General features: G+C 36.5%; 1 protein-coding gene across 3 annotated transcripts in view; it reads left to right on the top strand.

The window, feature by feature from the left end:
* Positions 1-21,073, top strand: part of Snx13 (sorting nexin 13) — a 110,456-nt gene that overhangs the window by 18,351 nt on the left and 71,032 nt on the right. For 2 of the 3 annotated variants that reach the window (XM_052185934.1, XM_052185935.1), the window contains exons 2-3: positions 12,972-13,084; positions 16,666-16,768. In XM_052185934.1, coding sequence (XP_052041894.1) covers positions 12,972-13,084; positions 16,666-16,768 — 216 coding nt within the window. Of the gene's footprint in view, positions 1-12,971; positions 13,085-16,665; positions 16,769-21,073 lie in introns of those variants that run through there. The other variant, XM_052185936.1, reaches the window with a different exon arrangement.

Raw genomic sequence — 21,073 nt, 5'->3', positions numbered from 1 at the left:
GCGGATGTATGCTCTGTATGTACCTGGCAGTGAACTACAAAGGTTAGAGTGTGCTTTTGCTTTTATATATGCTGCCTTTCAGGAGTAGTTTACATTGTGCAGTCCCAGACTTGATAGATTTTACTAGTTTCAGTGTATACCAGCATGGATTTAAGTCAGAATGGAAAGCAATCCTACCTATTTAGGCCACCTTCCCTTACTTCTGCATTAGGATTTTATGTATGGTAGTTTGAAAAACCTTTTATAAAGAAACTACCTTAGTCTCAAGGAAAACCTACATGGGACTGAAAATTTGTGATTGATACTGATTCATATTGCTAAAAGAAATTCAACTTATCTGTAACTTATGTGTTTGGCAGAGCCCCTATGCTGGCTTGCCACTCCATGCAGCCCAGGGTAAGTTTAGAATTTGACCACACTCTGGAGTGCATGAATTATAGGCACGTCCCACCAAACTTATCAGTCAACATATGTTGCTAAATTTACAAGTAATTTTTGTTTTTTAATTGAACTTGAAAATAAGAGACTTAAGACATGACTGTCAGTAGATTGCTTCAATTTCTTTTAAAAATGAAAACTTCTAGAAGTTCAATACTTCCAGACTTGAAGAATGGACCTGGGTAAATATGATGAGTATGAATAAAGACTTTACTGAAAATATTTTCATACAATTTCAGTAAGTTTTTAGTCAGAATTAGGTGAACTGTAAAACAAATTTGCTGATAGCTTATAGGAGAAATAAGAAAATAGTACTCTGTGAAAATACAACTTGCACATAATTATAGTATTACCATGTTAACTAGTAATTAAAACCCATTTGCTAAGCAGAACACATGTTATATTTCACAATTTAAAACTTTTATTACAATTATTTTGTGTGTGTGCACACGTGCATGCTATGTGTTGGAGCGTAGCGGAATTTGGCAGTCAGTTTTTCTTTTTCCACACAGTTTGTCCAGGAAGCAAACTCAAGTCCATAAGCTTGGTGGCAAGTGCTTTAGCTTACTGAGTCATTTAACTGGCCCTGTTTTTTAAAATTTAAATGATCTTGTATATATTTACTTAATTTCATATGTATTTGAATTATGAAACTCAGAATAACTTGCTAAGACTGTAATGTCAAGTAGATGAAGCTTGGGTTGTGTAATGAAGTGTCAAAAGTATACTGTTAGAGGTGGTCTGGGATGTGCTTTTGTATGGGGTTTTTGTATTCACAGTTTTAGGTATCCTTACATACAGGATGGAACCTGAGGAGCAATTACGTTTGCTTTCCTTGCATTACTTTCATTTATCTGAGGCTCAGGTGGATATGGATTTTCCTCACTTCCTAAAATCTTGGAGGTTGTTTCTTAGAGAACTCTGGCTAGCAAGTCATTTCTCTTAAGTCTCTAGGGGGTTCGCTGTGCAGTTTTAGGTTTATAGCTATGGATTCAGAATGTTTGTAGAAGTACTAACTAAGATTTTTCTTTGGCTGTGACAGGTGACACCATTTGCTAAAACTTTCTAGGCTCCATATCTTTTATGTTACACTATATGGTGTTATTTTCTGGTGACTCAGGTCATTATTTGCAATATTGGACTATATCCAAAGGTGGATTTGCTGTAGGCATTAGCTTTAGGAAAGCAGGATGCTAAGGCTCGCTCATTCGTGTGGCCCACCTGAGCTTTCCGTGCAGACTTATCTGCTCTGATAGGATGAGTACTAAGTGCCATACCAAGCACAGAAATCAGTAATCAATGAGTCTACAACCCTCGAAGCCTGGAAAGTCAGTAATGGAAAAGAGGCCAGTAAGTAATTTAATCCAACCTTTCTTTTAGAGTCTCTATTTTAAAATTACTATTACTTTAAGTATTTCCAGTAGAGGTTAGATTTTTTAATTTCTGTCTTTGTCTATAGTTTGACTAATAGACTAATTTTAGCATATGATTTGCATTATTAATATTTTGCTAAATGGCCTATTCATGGTCAGATATTTAGTGTGTATTGTATGATCCCATTAATAGAAGTATATATAAATATAGAAATAAAGGGGAAATATAGATTTATATTGCATCATTCTTGTTTCTTAAAAAATACCTATATATTATTATACCACTTTGTAGGATCTTCATGCTGTGTTTACTGAAAATAATAGTATCTTTTTTATATAATACAGGAAAAAATTGGAATAGACACTTTGAACAAAATTTTTTTCAGTTTGGTTTTAAAAAGTAGAGATCTACAGACCAGTTTGGATGCATTTTTGCCTTAAATTTTGTTTTTTTTAAATTTTTGAGATTAATATAGTTATATCATCCCCCTTCCCTATTTTCTTTTTAAATCCTCCTATATACTCATCCTTGCTTCCTCTAAAATTCATGCCTTCTGTTTTTCATTACTTGTTGTTATATGTTCTTTTCCCCCTTGGCTTGGGTGGTAACATTAAAGAAAAGACAGACAAACAGATGTGCACAATGAAACAGATCAGGTGGAGTCTCCAAAGCTACTTGGGATCTCAGCAGATTTATTAGGTACAGGATGTGGGAGGGTTGGCAAGTTTCAGTAGAGTGGCTCTGTAGACTAGCAGTCTCAGGGTGTCAGCATCAGGTAGGAGGCCCCTGCAGTTGTTAGTCTTTTCACACAGTGACCCGTCATTCATAAACACTCATCCTGGACTCCAGAGGGCAGCTTTGTCTTTTCTCTTCAGCCTAGCCATATGGGTAATGAATACTTGGCCAATTTCCCATGGGCCAGCTGGTCTTGGAGTCCTCAACAGTCTATGCCCATGTCAAAATACATATCACCCAGGACTTACTTCACTCTCTTGGAACTTTCTACACACATACTACATTATGAAAAAATATTAGACTCTTTTAAAATTAAGGATTTAAGAGAGCTGTCTAAGTGTGGGTTACTACTGCTTTAATGAAACTCCATGACAAAGCGACTTGGAGAGAAAGGGTTTATTTGCTTTATACTTCATATCACTGTTCATCATCGAAGGAAGTCAGGGCAGGAAACCAAATAGGACAGGAACCTGGAAGCAGGAACTGATGGAAAGATACAAATTACTGGCTTGTTCCCCATGTCTTGCTTAGCCTGTGTGGTATTAGAGAACCCAGACCACCAGCCCAGGGATAGTATCATGCATAATGGGCTGTGCCCTTCCCCATCAATGATAAATTAAGAAAATTGGAGTCAGATTTTATGGAGGCATTTTCTCAATTGAGATTTTCTCCTTTCAGATAATTTTACTCATGTCAAGATGACATAACACTGTCCAAAACAGATGTTTAAAAGGAAAGGTTTGCTTCATGAAAGAGAACACTCTTCTGGCTCTTGGATAGAACTTGCTAGAGAGACAGAATCTTTGTGGAGTGGAAAAGTATTCTATCCTAGCAGACAGAAGTAAGAGAATTAACTGGTCTTACTCATGGAAAAGTATTTTTAATTTTTATCAAAGATTGTTTGACACTAAGGAGAGTGAGTGTAGGAGAGTCAGTGTATTAGTTGCTATTCTATTTCTCTGAAGAGACATCATGCCCACGGCAATTTATAAAAGAAAGCATTTAATTGGGAGCTTGCTTACAGTTTCAGGTTACTCCATCATCACCATGGCAGAAGCATGGGTGTCAAGCAGGCAGGCATGGCATTGGAGTGCTCAGAGAGCTTACATCTGATCCCTAAGATGGAGGCAGGGAGACATCTTGAGACTGAACCTGGTGTGGGCTTTCGAAACCTCAAGACCTACCACCAGTGGCACACTTCTAACAAAGTCACATATCCTAATCTTAACCCTACCTACAGTCCACCAACTGTGAGTTAAACGTTCAAATATATGAGCACATGGGCCCATTATTATCCAGACCATCAGTCAGGTAGCTACAGTGAAGGGTTTGCTTAAGGCTTTGATAGTAAATAGGAGAGATTCCAGGAAATATAAAGAATAAACATGAACAAGATGTGCTCACTCATAGGAGGAGCAAGTTCCAAGAGGAGGGTTTAACCTAGTTCTGGTGTTTGTTTTAATAATCGAGGAGGCATTAGTCTCTTTAAGGGAAGGAATAAAAGAGATATTTGGTGAATACAGTGAATTTAATTTTGTACATGATGAGTTTATAGTACCCATGAAAAGTTCAGGCATAAATAGAATGTAGTTGAATGTAAGATTCTAGAACTTGGTGTTATATGTTCAGAAAAGGTGATGGATTAGAAAACCGAGAATATTTGAGTATTGTGTGCATAATTGTAAGGCTAACCCTGAGGATTATATGTTTTCTTGTGTTTAGAAATAATCACAGGTATACTTAGAAAGTAATTTTTATTTTTCTTGATCCCTTTTCTCACTCTTATCATATAGACATTTTCTATGTGCAACCCCCTTTTGTAATTTCTGATTTTTTCCTCCCTTTCTCCACTGAGTTAATTATTCCTGAGGTAATTGATTCATTCTGAATTTAAACTAGGGTGAAAGAATGTATTAGTCTTATGTTGTCTCACTTTGATAGTGACTTAGGTATAGACAGTTGTCTTTTTAATTAATCAGGAGTAAAATTTTATCTTTGCAGCTTGACGGCTACTCCTAAGACTGATGAGGGTGTTAACTTGAGGCTAGGAATTCAAGACCAGAAAGGATAACCTAGTGAGAGGCCATTTTTCAAACAAAATTAGACTCATCATCAAGGCACTTTATAGCATGTGTGGAGACCATGGCTCTAATGCATATCATGTTCATTTTCAGGCTTGGTACCACTACTGGACTTTCTTTATCTGATTATAACTTTGTTAAGATCTTAAGTTTGTTGATCCCAGCCAGAATTTTCTGATTTTTTTTTAAAAGTCAGAAACTTCAATTCATAACGATTTTTAAATATTCATTTAGAACCTAGAATATTAGGGAAGAAAAACATATATGTTGGACAAATGAAATGGGCTGACTTTCTGAACCCTTTCTCAGTTTTTAGGTTCTTTGTAATAAGCACAAGGCAGTAGCATCTACTACAGCATCTTGCAGTATTCTTGACAGTAGTAGAAAAGGAGATGGGCTGAATTCCTGGAAGAGATGATGTTCTTTCATATCTTTGGTTTATTCTTTGATTTATTTTGATAATACCATCTTCAATTCCCCTTTCTGCTCTCTCAGGTAATCCTCAGCATCTCCTCCTTTCTCCCTCATATTTTGTCTTCTCTTCATCTTCTCCTTTTGTAATTCTGAGGATTCATTAGTTCAACCTGCTCGAATGCTGACTGGCTAAGCTGGCCTGATCTTGTGCAGTGACTGTTTGAATATGGCTACCTCATATCTAGCAGACAACATTTCAGAATCTGGATCTTACATATTTTTGCACCACTTCTGTGATGTTCTCTGTGCTTTGATTGGGTGAATAGGGTGCTGTTGTAGATATTCTGTTTAGGGCTGAACCCTGAATGTTACCTTACTGTCAGCGCTTTGACTGCTTATGAGTCACTGCTTTAACTGCTGCCCACTGCACAAAGAAGAGTCTCTGGCTAAGACTGAGAGCAGAACTATCTATGTGGATAAGCATAACTATTTAGAAGGCAGCTTGACAACATGTCCATTTAGCAAAACAACACTAATAAGACTTTTTTTTTTTTTTTTTGTCCAGGCTGCAAAAGTGTCATTTGTGTTGGCTTTATTTTTGATACTGGGAACTAAGGCTGTGGCTTTTTCTGTGGGTTTTCTTGTGTAGACTAGGTATACACTCCATTCTGATACATATTCCCAGGCCATACGACTATCTTTTGAAAACAGTTTAAAAGGAATCTGAGAACTGCTTCAGGTCTGGAAGTACTAACATATTTAAAAAAAAAATTCCTCATTCTTTAAACAATTTATCGGTGTGTGTGTGTGTGTGTGTGTGTGTGTGATACAGTGCATGTGTGAGGAGGCTTGGAGTATAGTGTCTCCTGTCCATAGGTTACCAAGTGTGTACAGAGGTCTTTAGTCTGCTGAGCATGTGGCTGCCTTCCCCATCCCCTTTTTTCTCCAGGACATTCAGGCCACAGACTGGATCCTTCTGCATCTAGCTCCTTAATGTTGGGATTCCTGCACAAACCAGCATGCCAACTTTAGAGTTAGGGCTAGGTTTTTTTTTTTTTCCTCTTGAATTAAACTTTTTAAAGAACCTTTGTTTCCTTTTGCTTTTTACCCTCTGGGGTTTTCCACCATATGAATTCTGCTTAATTCATCTCCATGGCATTTATAACATTTTCTCAGTTTTCTGCATTTTTAAAGTAAGGTTCACGTTTAATTTTATTTTTCCCAGCAGCACAATCCATAGATACTGCTGTTTATATAGCAGTATTCCATGAGGCATCTGTTTCTGTTACTTTTTCGTTCAAGGATTAGCAGCTAGATTATATAGACATGTAATTCATTAAGAATTGCAATACATACATCATCATATGAAATACTTCTTAACAACCTTTATTTTTGTCAACACTGATGATTTGGTGGATGTTTAATTCTCTCTTACCTTTAAGAAGAATGACAGGATGGTTTGTCAGTCTGTAGAAGAGATCACTGGGACTTTTTGCAGAGTCAGGTCAGTCCATCATAGCCATTGCTCTGACCATGGGCGGGGAGCTGGATGTCCTTGGAATGCTCCTAGTGTAAGTGGGCCACTATCTGGTGCTTGAGGGTTTATCCTGAGAACATTTCTGCTCCTGATTCAGATCAGTCATTCTTCCAGTTAGTCTTGATGTGTTTATATATGCCAGCATTGCTTTTTACGGAAAGATAAAATACTTAAAGCTCTTTAAAGTGATAGAAGTATTTTGGCTGCTATTCTTAGGTCATTTTCCAGTAAAGATCCACCATTCTTTTGCCATATTGTGAAAATACTGGAAGAAGTTTCTCTATATGTGGTTATTTTCACTAAGTGTAGTTTTCATAATTATGTAAAAATATTTATACTGTTTGAGGGTCATATATAGAATAAGGTATTTTTAGAAATACATAGCTCTCACCCATCCCCTGTATCCCGCTGCCTGACAGAACCTACCTGTCATTTCCTTTAAAAAGGGAGCATTACAATTTTCTCAGATAACTGTGCAATTTTAACAGTATACAATTTTATTTAGCGAAAATAATTAGAATAAATATGCTGATAGAAAAAGGTTATTCCAAATAAATAGGATTGGTTTTTTTTGGGGGGTGGATGAATTATGTTAACACATAACTCAGTATAAATTTAAGTGTCTTAATCTTTGGTATATTTAAATTTTTGCTTACAATTGTCTTACTTTCAGTTATTTTTAAGACAGTTTTTGAATAAGATATACATCAATGTTATTGCTAAAGAGTTTAAAATTGACCTTAATCTGGCAAAGGAAAAAATGTTAATAAAAACCAACATGTTTTCTAAATAGTGAAAATTCTGTCATAAGATTACCATCCTCCCCTCCTTGAAGTAAGCATTCCTTAATAGCATGTTCTAACTAATGTTTTTTGTGGCATAATGTATCTCTTCCAATGGACCTGGGTTTTCCAGCACCCATATGGCAGCTCACACCTGTAATTCCAGTTTCAGGGGTCTGATACCCTCACACAGACATACATGCAGGTAATATGCAGTTGTACATCAAGTAAAAATGAATTATTTTAAAAAGTAAGGATTATTTACTTTTTATGGGTGTTGATGTTTGGCCTGTATATATGTCTGCAGTATTCGCATACCTGGTTTTTTATCAGAGAAGCCAGAGGGTGTCAGAATTTTTGAAATTAGAGTTATACATTTTGAAATTAGAGTTATACCCACTTACTGTGTGGGTGCTGGGAATCAGACCAGCTTCTCTGATAGAGCAGTCAGTGAGTGCCTTTAACTTCTGAGCCATCTCTCCCACCCTCAGGTTCATTTAAACAAACAAACAAACAAACAAATAAAACAAACCTGACCAAAAAAACCCTAAAAAGCTTTTGAGTGTTAAAATTTTATTTTTTGAAACTCTTTATTGACAGTTATTATAAGAAATAGGTTTCCAGTAGTTTCTTGATTTGTCTGTTTCCTACCTTACTGTCTGCTAAACCTCTTGTCAGAAATCCAGAAAATTGTAGCAAACTAGTTGTGCATTTTTTGTTTTTGAGTGTTTGTGGAAAGTTGCTAGGATTGCTTACTCCCCATCAGTATTTTATGTAGTCTTCATCTTCTTTCTGCATTAGAGAGAGCATTTAGGAAGTAATGATTTTTTAAATTTAATTTTAAAACTAGTTGTTTCTGATCCCTAATTCATTGATTCTACTGTTTGCATTATGGAATCAAGAAAGAAGAAAGCAGCTTAATATAGTTTGTATTCTGAATAAATAGTGTATATTAATTTTTTGCCTGCTATTACTTTATACTTTGTGTAAGTATTCCCAAATTGATAAACTCTTGTTAAAAACACAGATTTGAGCATACAAGATGGTTCTCTGGTAAAGATACTGCTGTACAAACTTGAGTTTATTGCCAGAACTCACACAAAAGGGGAAGGAAAGTGTGACCTCCACAGAGTTGTCCTCTGACCCTGTGCATGTGCACAGCAGGTATACATGCATTAATAATAAATACACTTGTAAAACCCAGTGAATTCATAGTAACTTGTTTCCACGTGTTTTCTTTATTATTAGATTCTTGGGGTTCTCTTGGCTTGTGAGAGATAGTTTATTACTATTACTTTAATAAAAATGTTAAGGATTTGTTTGGAAGTCATCTACACATTTGCAAATTATTGTCTTAGAAAGTATAAAGGAGAAAGTTCTATTACCAAAGAACCAATATGTATGTATATAACTTAGTTATTGTGGTTACCTTCCAGTTATTTTTTTTCCTTTTTTTCTTTTTTTTTAACTGATAGATTTTTATTTACATTTCAAATGATTTCCCTTTTTCTGGGTCCCTACTCCCCGCAAGTCCCATAAGCCCTCTTCCGTCTCCCTGTTCTTCCATCCACCCCTTCCCATTTCCCTGTTCTGGAATTCCCTTACAGTTATAACAGGAAGGAGAATCTCTGAGGGTATTCCCTTGTAATCAGGTTTTCCTGCTGGCCAAGTGCCTGACTGAAATGTCTGTCCTTACAAGTCCTCTGTCCTTGTCTACTCAACAGCTGTATTGAAAACTTGGACCTTGTCACCATGTTTAGGCATCCTCCAAGAAGTACATTAGGTACTTTGAATTGGGTGATTCTTCTGTTCTTCTGTTACTGAGCATGAAAAGTGAAGGTTGAGTCCTTACCTCAACATTGATAATTCAGATGCTCGTGTGGCTGCTCCTGCAAATGATGACTAGATAGATCATGCCAGAGTATGTGGAATTAGCCAAGAGCTTGCTACTATTTTTATGTTATTCCCTGGGGAGAAGGAGGATGGAGTTCTGAATTGGTTTTGTTTTGGAGAGTAGGGTGTTGGCATGGGTTGTACTGGCCTGACCACGTGATGCTTGAAGCCATCTGGTCAGGTGGAGAGGTGCACTTCCACTTAGCATTGCTTTTTACATTCTTTCCCCTTATCCTGCCCTTTATTTCTCTCACCTCTAGTCTCTTTCTATTTTTCCTTTTTAGCTACTAAATGGATTACTATAGTCAATTGGCATGCCAGACCTTGCTTATATTTTAGTCTTAGATGAGGCTTGGGTCTCTTGTTAAGATAACATTCAATTGAAATCCCTAGAGAATAGCTTCCAGCTTATTATAGATAGAGTCATGTGGGAGGAAGACAGGCTAGACTTGTGATAATGCCACTCTTAGGGCTGCTTTGGTTGTTGAACTATATATAATTTCTTGGGCTGGCATTAAATTTGTATAAGCTTTGATTCCTGGCCCCATTTGTTTGGCCATGTATATTAAAATATACTTGGGAATTGGCAAGGTGATGACTCAGGTAACACTGTCTGCTCTTGCAGAGGATCTGGATTTGATTCATAGCAACCACATGGCAGCTCTTAATTATAACTCCAGTTTTAGGGAATCTGACAGCCTCATCTGATCTCTGTGAACACCAGGTACACACATGATGCCCACAAAGGCTAAACACCCATAAAATAAATGAATAAAAATTTAAAGAGTGTACTTGGTTTTTATAGCTTTGAGAGTAGTTTATCTCATGTAGTAACTCAAATGGGAGCCCAAAGTACTTCATATGGGAATTCTGACAGCTTGTTCATTTGCTGATCAAAACCAGCAGGGCCAGTTTTCACTTGGCCCTGCTTCTTACATGCCAGGGTGTTTTACGACTGACTATAATAGAATATGCAGTACATTTATGAACAATTCTGCTTAGTTACAATCATCAATAGTCAGACTGACTTGAGAGATGATTTCTTTGAAAATTTTATAGAAATACATAGTTTCTAGTATTGGCTGTATATATGAACTTCAAATTTGCTTTGATAGACAAAGTATCAAAAGATGAATTATTTCTATTTGCTATGATCCTTTTTATTCTATTTCAATGCTTTTTTTCTTTTATTTTCTACATTCTTTGTTTACATTACAAATGTTTTCCCCTTTACAGGTCCCCCCCCCCCATAAGTGCCTTAAGCTCTCTTCCCTCTGCCCATTCCCTGATCAAACCCCTCCCACTTCTCTGTCCTGGTAGTCTTCTACATTGCTGCATCAAGCCTTTCCAGGACCAGGGCCCTCTCCTTCCTTCCTTCATTTGATATGTGAATTGCGTCTTGGGTGTTCAGAGCTTCTGGGCTAATATCCACTTATCAGTGAATTCATTCCATGTGTGTTCTTTTGTGATTGGGTTTCCTCACTTAGGATGATATTTTCCAGTTCCAGCCATTTGCCTAAGAATTTCATGAATTCATTGTTTTTAATTGCTGAATATTATTCCATTGTGTAAATACACCACATTTTCTGTATCCATTCCTCCATTGAGGGACATTTGGGTTCTTTCCAGCTTCTGGCTATTATAAATAGGGCTGCTGTGAACGTAGTGGAGCATGTGTCCTTATTGCATGCTGGGGAATCCTCTGGGTATATGCCCAGGAGAGGTATAGCAGGGTCCTCCGGAAAGTGTCATGTCCAGTTTTCTGAGGAACTGCCAGACTGATTTCCAGAGTGGTTGTACCAGCTTGCAACCCTACCAGCAGTGGAGGAGTGTTCCTCTTTCTCCACATCCTCGCCAAGATATGCTGTCTCCTAAGGTTTTAATCTTAGCCATTCTGACTGGTGTGAGGTGAAATCTCAGGGTTGTTTTGATTTGCATTTCTCTAATGACTAATGATGCTGAACATTTCTTAAGGTGCTTCTCAGCCATTTGAAGTTCTTCAGGTGAAAATTCATTGTTTAGCTCTGTACCCCATTTTTCATTAGGGTTATTGTTTTTCTGGAGTCTAACTTCTTGAGTTCTTTGTATATATTGTATATTAGCCCTCAGTCAGATGTAGGGTGAGACCTTTGAAAGATTTTTTTCTTTTCTCTTTGTCTTATTATTCTTGAGTATTTTTTTTTTCAGTAATGTGGTGTTCCCCCTCTTGATTCGTCCTTGTCCTCTGACAGTTCCTCCTCATCTCATTCCTCCTCCTCCTTCTCCAAGAGGATATCCCCACCCCACTCTCACCCTAGCAGGCCTTCCCACTCCCTGGAGCTTCAAGTTTCTTGAGGGTTAAGTGCATCTTCTCTCACTGAGGCCAGATCAAGCAGTCCTCTGCTGTATATGTGTTGGGGGCCCTATATCAGCTGGTGTATGATGCTTGGTTCGTGGTCCAGTGTCTAAGAGAACTCTGGGGAGGGGGGTCCAGGTTAATTGAGACTGCTGGGCTTGTTTTCTCTAGAGGAGCTGTCTATCTGATGAACTATTTTCACTAGTTTGTGTTTGCTCTCTTGAGCATGTAAACATGAGGAGTCATGTAAACATGTATGCCTGTGTTTCTTTACAAGGTTGTGCTTTGCTACTTAGAATGTCAGCACCTTGAACGGTGCTTACCTGCACACGGAGTCAGTGACTGGTGAAGGACTACAGAAAACTCTCACAATATGTATTATCTAGGCTATAGTTTATTTTGGCATTAATTTTGTTTAGTGTAACATCTTGTAATGCATGCTTCCTTCTCTCTCTCTCTCTCCCTCCCTCCCTCCCTCCCTCCCTCCCTCCCTCCCTCCCTCCCCCTCTCCTTTCCCTCCCTCCCTTGTTTTGTCTTATAAGACAGTCTTCTCTGTTCTTGGTAACAGGACTGAGACAAATTCCATCTTTGTATATGTCACAATGCATAGCAATTTTATGGAGAAAATATTTGAATTGAATATATTTATTCATTGACTTAAATTGCTGAAATTCAGTTTGCCTTTAACAAAGGAATACTTTTACTGTATGGAACAGTGTGTTTCTCTGTAACTATGTTTTCCCTTTTAAAAGATGGAGATTTTGGACATACTTTGTTAAACTTGTGGCTAACTTTGGTGATGGAAATTGGAGTTTTCTCAAGTATATTTTCTTGAGTGTCTGTGTAATTCGTGGATACAATAAAAATCTAATTTTCAGTAAGATAATCTACATTGAAATTTTAATTAAAAATGTTTATGTTAATAGTTCTTGAGATTTAATTTTAAAGTACTATAAATAATAACTTTATAAACTAGTCAGTTATCCTAATACTTTTCTGTATATGTTTACAAATATAAATATTCAGTTATCATATAAATACTTTATTTCTTATACAGGTTTTCATTCAGTAATTTGTATAACTATCTCTTACTGCAACTTTGTATTACCATTTTTTCCCTCAGTATTTATTGATGATCTCTATAAATTTCTTGAGGATTGTTTCTTGGAAATGAAGGCAAAGGTTATATTACATTTCCAAAAGTATATACTTCAATGCTTACTAAAATATACTGTAAATATATAAAATGAAAATATTTAAATCATTGGTGTTTAAAAGCAGAAATTAAAAACTACTGAAAAGTTTTTATTCTAATTTATATGAAGAATTCTTTGTTTTGATTTTATTTACGTTCCCCCTTTTGTTCCTGTGCTTTATTTCAGGCCAGTCTATCCATATGGGGATGGGGAAGCCTCGGCATTGTCCTTTTTCTAATAACCTTTGGACCCTTTGTAATATTTTATTTGGCATTTTATATCCTCTGCTTTGTGGGAGGGTAAGTATGTGCAATGAAAACTTTATAATTTTATGCATGTGATATTTTATTAAAATAGAAACAAATTATCTATGAGAACTAGGAGTATGATTTTTTTGTGCATGCTGTTTTTCAAATTTTGTTTACCAAAGTTTATTTAAAAAATCAAGTAAATTCAAAAGATATTAAGATACTTTTTTGTTTGTGGTGATTATCTTTTAAAATGATGTTTTAATAAACATGAGAATATCTTTTATAATGTAAAAATTAATGTTCTTGGTTTAAAGTTAGGGTTTTATTATCTATTGGGAAACTGATCAGCTGAAATAACACATCGAGTTTTACATTAAAGGAGATACTATTTCATTGGTTAGATGTCAAATAATCATTGTACCTTCAGATGAATATTAATACTTTGGTCCAGACAGTTCAGATAAATACTTGCTTTCATCGTTCTCTCTTCATGATTACTTGATTTATAGTGTTTTAATTTCCCTTAAATTATAAACATTTACAAAGAGGGTTCCAGCCAAACTATATTACCTCTTTGTGCACATAACAGTTGGTATTAGACATAGAGTTCTAAGGAAAGCCTCTATGGTGGACTGCCTGTGAGAGAGACACCGTCCACGCAGCTCAGCCAGAATGAGGATTTGGTTGTTGCCTTGTGCTAGTGTTTATCAAGTCCATTTTATGTAATTAGTATACAGTGTACACTTCCTTATACTTTTTGAAAACATTTTTGAAAGCTCCATTGGGATGGATTTTGAACATGCAATTTCAGGAGGCCTTTAGCGGATTAGCTGAGCATATAAACCAGGACATAGGGTCTGTGAGATGAGGCAGGGATGTGGCTGGCTCCTGAGCATGCCTACTGCCCCTCCTTGGGGTGGGCTTGCAGTGTGCATGTGTATATACTGACAGGTGTGTGTGGCTGCTTGCTAGGGAGCAGTTCTGCCACAAAACTATAATTTGTTAGATTCAATATTTTCTTAGTAATTACCTAGATGCAGTATCTTGAACTGAAATATTTAAATCTATTTCAGCCACAGGAGTCAGGTGACACAGAGTTCAGAATATCTTTATTGAGAACATTGGTATAGGATGTCTAAAACCAAATGTGCCAGTCCAAAGCCAGAAGAGATCTCTAACTACACTGAGTTGAATGGTTGCACTTTACGCCACAGGGTCAAGGCTGCTTTTACTGACTGGAAAGATTACTTTTCATAAAGAGGTGCTTTTCTAAACTTTAAGAGTCTGAAAGGTAGATTCTACTAATTTCATAATTAAAATTAGAAAAGTATTTAAAAATATTTCCTACTACTTTGGAAAGAGAGGAAATTGTAGCCTTAGAGACAAAGGTGAGCATTCTTAGACAATAAGCAGGCTCTCTCTCTCTCTCTCTCTCTCTCTCTCTCTCTCTCTCTCTCTGTCTGTCTCTCTCTCTCCCTCTCCCTCTCCCTCTCTCTCTCTCTTCTCTCTCTTCTCTTCTCCCTCACTCCCTTCCCCCCTCTTCTCTCTTCTCTCTCCTCTCTTTTCTCTTCCCCCTCTTTTGGTTTCTGAGACAGGGTTTCTATGTAGCCCTGCTTGTCCTGGAACTCTTAACAGGCTGGCCTTGAACTCAGAGATCTGCCTGTCTCTGCCACTGGAATACTAGTATTAAATGCGTGTCCCACTACTGTCCCAGTTGAGAAGGATTTCTTAACAGTAATTTACATACAGAATTTGATAAAAGGAAGAACAACCATCTGCTCACTACAGAGTTACTACAAGTTTTATTGACCTTTTGCTGATTTTGCTAATTTATCAAGGAATAATTTCCAAAAAATGGTTTGGATACTTAGAATTCTATAAAGGTTTTAAATAAAGATAAATTATTGGAAAGTGTGGTGAAGTTAATAAAACCTCTTTAAATAATGTTTATAGTTGTAGGATGGAGTGTGAGATTCCAAACTAATGCTGTACTGTGAATTAGTGTGATTCTGTACTAGCCCACTGACCCAGTTGGGACTCCCTGACATAATAAGGGTCTTTTGTTGCCCCTGTAACCCAGTTGAAGAGACATTCTCAGAATGTTTCCTTGTGGCCAACAAGGTTGTAATTATCTGAATTGTATCTTCTCTTTTTGTGACCTTGATTATGTGGACTGACTGTCCCTTTAGTGAAACTTTGTATCATTCAATGTATTGTAAATTTAAGCAACAAAAAAAGTTTTTATTTAGAGTCAAGTGATGATATTTTATGAATTCAAAGTCAATTGCTAGCTTGGCTTTGTGCTTTTTCTTAAAATTTTAAAAATGTATTATTATTCACTTAAAGTGTACATTTGAAAGGAATATATTTTTCTGTGAACAACCCATCTGGCTCTTTGATATAAGAACTTAAGTTTTAAAGTGTTCTGTAGTGTATTCATCTAAAATGATGATGATATTGACTTTTTTTTCTTACAATTAAAGCTAATCATTTATTTGCAATCTTAAGAAAACCACTTTGACAGGGTTCGGAAGCACAAGGGTGGTTGGCGTTAAATCATAGGATAATGCCAGCATTACAGTATTATTTCAGAACATTTGCTGTATTTATTGTGTGGGTATTTGTTTATTCATTTACCTATCATTTTTTTTTCTCCTAAGACAGGGTTTCTCTGTGTAACCTTGGCTATACTGGAATTTGCTTGTAGATCAGGCTGGTCTTGAACTTGCCTCCCAAGTGCTTGGGATTAAAGACATGTACCACCATGCCCAGTTAGATGGATTATTTAATAATTTGAAGTCCCTAGAATTTGATTGTGAGTCAAACCCTTAATGCTTCAGCTATTCTCTAGCCAGTTGTATCTTCTTGTTGTACTTAAGCATCAGCTAAATGATTAAATAGTTGTTTATAATTACAGGTGTTCTTTAAATTTGCTTTCTTACTGTTGCATTATAGGCTAAGATTAGTGTTTTATCAGTCATGATCTTAAGAGTACAAGTTTAAATAATTACTTTATTGTATTTTTAAGTGTTCCTAATAATCAAATTAAACTGATACATAGGACCAAAACACAAGGGTGATATGTATAGCAAATTCTGTAGACACACACACACACACACACAGAGACAGATGTTTATATGTATTTTATGTAATTTCAGGCAAATAAATAATAATATGGCTTTTTAGACATCACCAGTGATATTTTCCTGTTCCTCCCTCCTGTGCTGACCTTCCTCCCTTTCCCCCTTGCCTTGCTTTGGTTTTGGTCTTGTGACACAGGGTCTCTACATTACCCTGGCTGGTCTTAGAAGCACAGAGGTCTGCTTGCCCTTCTCTCTTCTGAGTGCTAGGAATCAAGGCATACTCCATTATTCTTAGGACGCAAGGTTTTTTTTTTTTGTTGTTTTTTTTTTTTTTAAGTTATTTGAGTAGAACTTTGAAAAATACTTTGTAATTCACTGAATACTAGCTGTTCTGAGTTTCAGAGACTAACAAAAATCTGCAAATATCAAGACTTAAGTTTTAAGAAATGCTAAGCCATAAAGCCCGAGAAGTATATTTAGTAATAAATATGATAACATTTAGAAATACTTTGTTTTTTAATCTGTAATTACTTTTTCCCCCCATAGGGGTTTAGTGGTTACGCTTCTGTATGGGAAAACTAACTCAGAAAAATACCTAGAGCAGTGTGAACACTCATTTCTTCCTCCAACATCATCTGGGGTTCCTAAGGTAGGTCATGTAAAGGAATGTGAAACCCACAGTACACTTCTTTGCAGCAATCAGTGTAACCATCTGGATGACCAAGCAAGTCCATCATTCACAAGTAAGCTGCTTGATCTTACTGAGAACTTACTGAGATCTTAAACATCAGTTTGAGAACTTTCTTAGTGTTATATGTAAACAAATGGGAATGCAAATGTGAGGAAAAGATGGAATTTTGTTAGCTTAATTTGTTTTCCTGTTTTAATATTAAACTCATTCGTACCATTTGTAATGGTTTGATGTCAATGACTATTTGGTTTGAGTGAAATAAATTGAATAGGAATCACAGAAAAATGTACATTTTTTGCTTTGAAATTGCTTTGAAAAGCATAGTTTACATTTAAGCTATCATTCTGAATAATGCTATTTTCTTTTTTTTTTCTTTTTCTTTTTTTTTGTGTGTGCTGTCCCTTTACAGGGCTGGAAATATTTATTTATTTATTTATTTATTTTATTCGATGTATTCTTTATTTACATATCAAATGATTTCCCCTTTTCTGGGTCCCCACTCCCCGCAAGTCCCATGAGCCCTCTTCTCTCCCCCTGTTCCTCCATCTACTCCTTCCCACTTCCCTGTTCTGGTATTCCCCTATACTGTTGCATTGAGTCTTTCCAGAACAGAGGGGCCACTCCTTTGTTCTTTTTGGACATCATTTAGTATGTGGATTATTTCTTGGGTATTCCAAGTTTCTAGGTTAATATCCTCTTATCACTGAGTGTACACCATGATTGATCTTTTGAGACTGGGTTACCTCACTTAGTATGATGTTCTCCAGCTCCATCCATTTGTCTACGAATTTCATGAATTCATTGTTTCTAATGGCTGAATAGTGCTCCATTGTGTAAATATACCACATTTTTTGCATCCATTCCTTTGTTGAGAGACACCTGAGTTGTTTCCAGCTTCTGGCTACTACAAACAGGGCTGCTACAAATAGGTTTTATAAATAAAGTAGATGTTGAGTTCTGTGGGAACATATATTTCATAGTTGCTTGTACCTTCAAATTTTGTGTGATTTGGGTCTCATTTTATGTGGAGAGGCAAATGGTTTGAAATTAATGCCAATCATTTAACCTTGTAGTCACTTTAATACTAAAATGTAGATGAATAAGTAAGTAATGTACAGTATTAGGTTATAGAAATGAAAGATTCCACACCATTCTGTTTTATATTCATCAGCTGATTGTGTCATTTATACATTTTACAACTGTTTTCTTCATGCTGTTTATTGTTATTAGTATATATTAATTATACACATTAGTGGGTTCAGTATAAAATTCCTTTATGAACATGCTTTGATCACATTCACCCTTTGGCCTACTTTTTTTGTCTTTCCCTCCTCCCCAGTTCCATCCTTATCCTCACAGTCCCTCTACACTCTCAGGTTGTTTGTTGCTGTCTAGGTATGAGATAAACTGTGAAACCTTTGTCATTTATTGTTTGGTTTATTTTGCTTATACATTGTCTTCAAGATATGTGCATTTTCCTGCCTGTGGCCTGCTTTTACCCTCCCGGCACAGTGACACCTCCTTGCATGCCTGTTCTGACTTGCTCATCTTTGGGATCACTTTGGCTGGATCTTGTGGGTAGTGCTGCAGTAAACATGGCTGAGCACCTATCTCTGAATATTGACTTAACTTTCCAAAGATCAATATGTTGGAGTGGTACAGCTACATGTAATTCTCTCAACTTTCTTAAGTACCTGAGCTTCTTGTTTTCTGTTCCTTTAGAACTTTTATCACTATATATATCCTTCAAAACTCTAAGGAATTAGGCCTTTTTTTCTTAGCTGTCTATAGTTTTCATTCATTTAGAAGGCACATAACAAAGAATAGAAACATTTTAAGATTTTATATGATGATAAAGTCAAGATAGTTATATTTTTATAAATTTTATAAATTTTTTTATAAATTTTATCAATTTTATAGAGTTTAACTTTTTATTTAAATGTGTGATTTGTAAATATAGTCTATGAAGAAATCCTTATTGGTCCATATTATACTTAAAAATGTGTTTTAAATATAGTTGTACATTCTTTAACAGTAAGTTTGTAGTCTAAACAGTATATTTCTAAGGGATTTTTTTAGTTTGAATATCATAGAATGTGCAGAAGCAAACCTAAATGGTATAACCTATTGCCTGCCTAGGGTAGGTAATCTTGCTCTAGACAACTCACTGCTTAGTGTGTTTCTGCACTAAATACTCTGACCACCCTATTGTCATGGTAAGTATTGGCATTATCTAAACTGAAGAGAAGCAAAGAAATTGTGGTCTAACCTTTTTGTGATGGGACATTCCTTTAATTGTCTTTAATCTCAGCATTTGGGAGGCACAAGAAGGTGGATATTTGTGTTTGAGGACAGTTTGACCTACATGGTGAGTTCTAGGCTAGGCAAGATGATATAGTGAGATCCTATCCCAAATAACACAAAACACAAAGCAAGCAAGCAAGCAAGCAAGCAAGCAAGCAAGCAAGCAAGAAAAGTGGTCTAATAAAACCATTTAAGTATTAGGGTTTTTGCTTTCAAGTTTTTTAAGGGAGCTTGTAGAAGTATATAAAACTTCTGCTAAACCTTAAGCTGTAAATTGTCACCCGTGTGTGTGTGTGTGTGTGTGTGTGTGTGTGTTTCACTTTCATGTCATCTGTAGTAGTTTCCTTTTCCTTTGCTTCTTCACTGGTGATAGGAATTTCTCAGCTGCTTGGCCCTTAGTTACTGAAGAGTTATTTGGTGTATTAGTATATATTGATTCTGGAAGTGAGGTGCCCAGTTTTCTGAGGAACCGCCAGACTGATTTCCAGAGTGGTTGTACCAATTTGCAACCCCACCAGCAGTGGAGGAGTGTTCCTCTTTCTCCACACCCTCTCCAACACCTGCTGTCTCCTGAATTTTTAATCTTAGCCATTCTGACTGGTGTAAGATGAAATCTTAGGGTTGTTTTGATTTGCATTTCCCTAATGACTAATGAAGTTGAGCATTTTTTAAGATGCTTCTCCGCCATCCGAAGTTCTTCAGGTGAGAATTCTTTGTTTAACTCTGTACCCCATTTTTTAATAGGGTTGTTCGGTTTTCTGGAGTCTAACTTCTTGAGTTCTTTATATATATATTGGATATTAGCCCTCTATCTGATGTAGGATTGGTGAAGATGTTTTCCCAATTTGTTGGTTGCCGATCTGTCCTCTTGATGGTGTCCTTTGCCTTACAGAAACTCTGTAACCTTATGAGGTCCCATTTGTCAATTCTTGCTCTTAGAGCATACGCTATTGTTGTTCTGTTCAGAAACTTTCTCCCTGTACCGATGTCCTCAAGGGTCTTCCCCAATTTCTTTTCTATTAGCTTCAGAGTGTCTGGCTTTATGTGGAGGTCCTTGATCCATTTGGATTTGAGCTTAGTACAAGGAGACAAGGATGGATCAATTCGCATTCTTCTGCATGCTGACCTCCAGTTGAACCAGCACCATTTGTTGAAAGGGCTATCTTTTTTCCATTGGATGTTTTCAGCCTCTTTGTCGAGGATCAAGTGGCCATAGGTGTGTGGGTTCATTTCTGGATCTTCAATCCTGTTCCATTGATCCTCCTGCCTGTCACTGTACCAATACCATGCAGTTTTTAACACTATTGCTCTGTAGTATTGCTTGAGGTCAGGGATACTGATTCCCCCAGATTTTCTTTTGTTGCTGAGAATAGTTTTAGCTATCCTGGGTTTTTTGTTGTTCCAGATGAATTTGATAATTGCTCTTTCTAACTCTGTGAAGAATTGAGTTGGGATTTTGATGGGTATTGCATTGAATCTGTATAGTGCTTTAGGCAAAATGGCCATTTTAACTATATTGATTCTACCGATCCATGAGCATGGGAGGTTTTTCCATTTTTTGAGGTCTTCTTCCATTTCCTTCTTCAGAGTCTTGAAGTTCTTGTCATACAGATCTTTCGCATGTTTGGTAAGAGTCACCCCAAGATACTTTATACTGTTTGTGGCTATTGTGAAGGGGGTCATTTCCCTAATTTCTTTCTCAGCCTGCTTATCCTTTGAGTATAGGAAGGCCACCAGAGGATTCCCCACCATGTAATAAGGATACATGCTCTACTATGTTCATAGCAGCCCTATTTATAATTGCCAGATGCTGGAAAGAACCCAGGTATCCCTCAACAGAAGAGTGGATACAAAAAATGTGGTATATCTACACAATGGAGTACTATTCAGCCATTAGAAACAATGAATTCATGAAATTCTTAGGCAAATGGATGGAGCTAGAGAACATCATACTAAGTG

Source organism: Apodemus sylvaticus, chromosome 6 (assembly GCF_947179515.1).
Source record: "Apodemus sylvaticus chromosome 6, mApoSyl1.1, whole genome shotgun sequence".
Classification (NCBI taxonomy): domain Eukaryota; kingdom Metazoa; phylum Chordata; class Mammalia; order Rodentia; family Muridae; genus Apodemus; species Apodemus sylvaticus.
The sequence above is the reverse complement of the archived record's forward strand: the minus strand, read 5'-3'. Positions and strand labels throughout refer to the sequence as shown.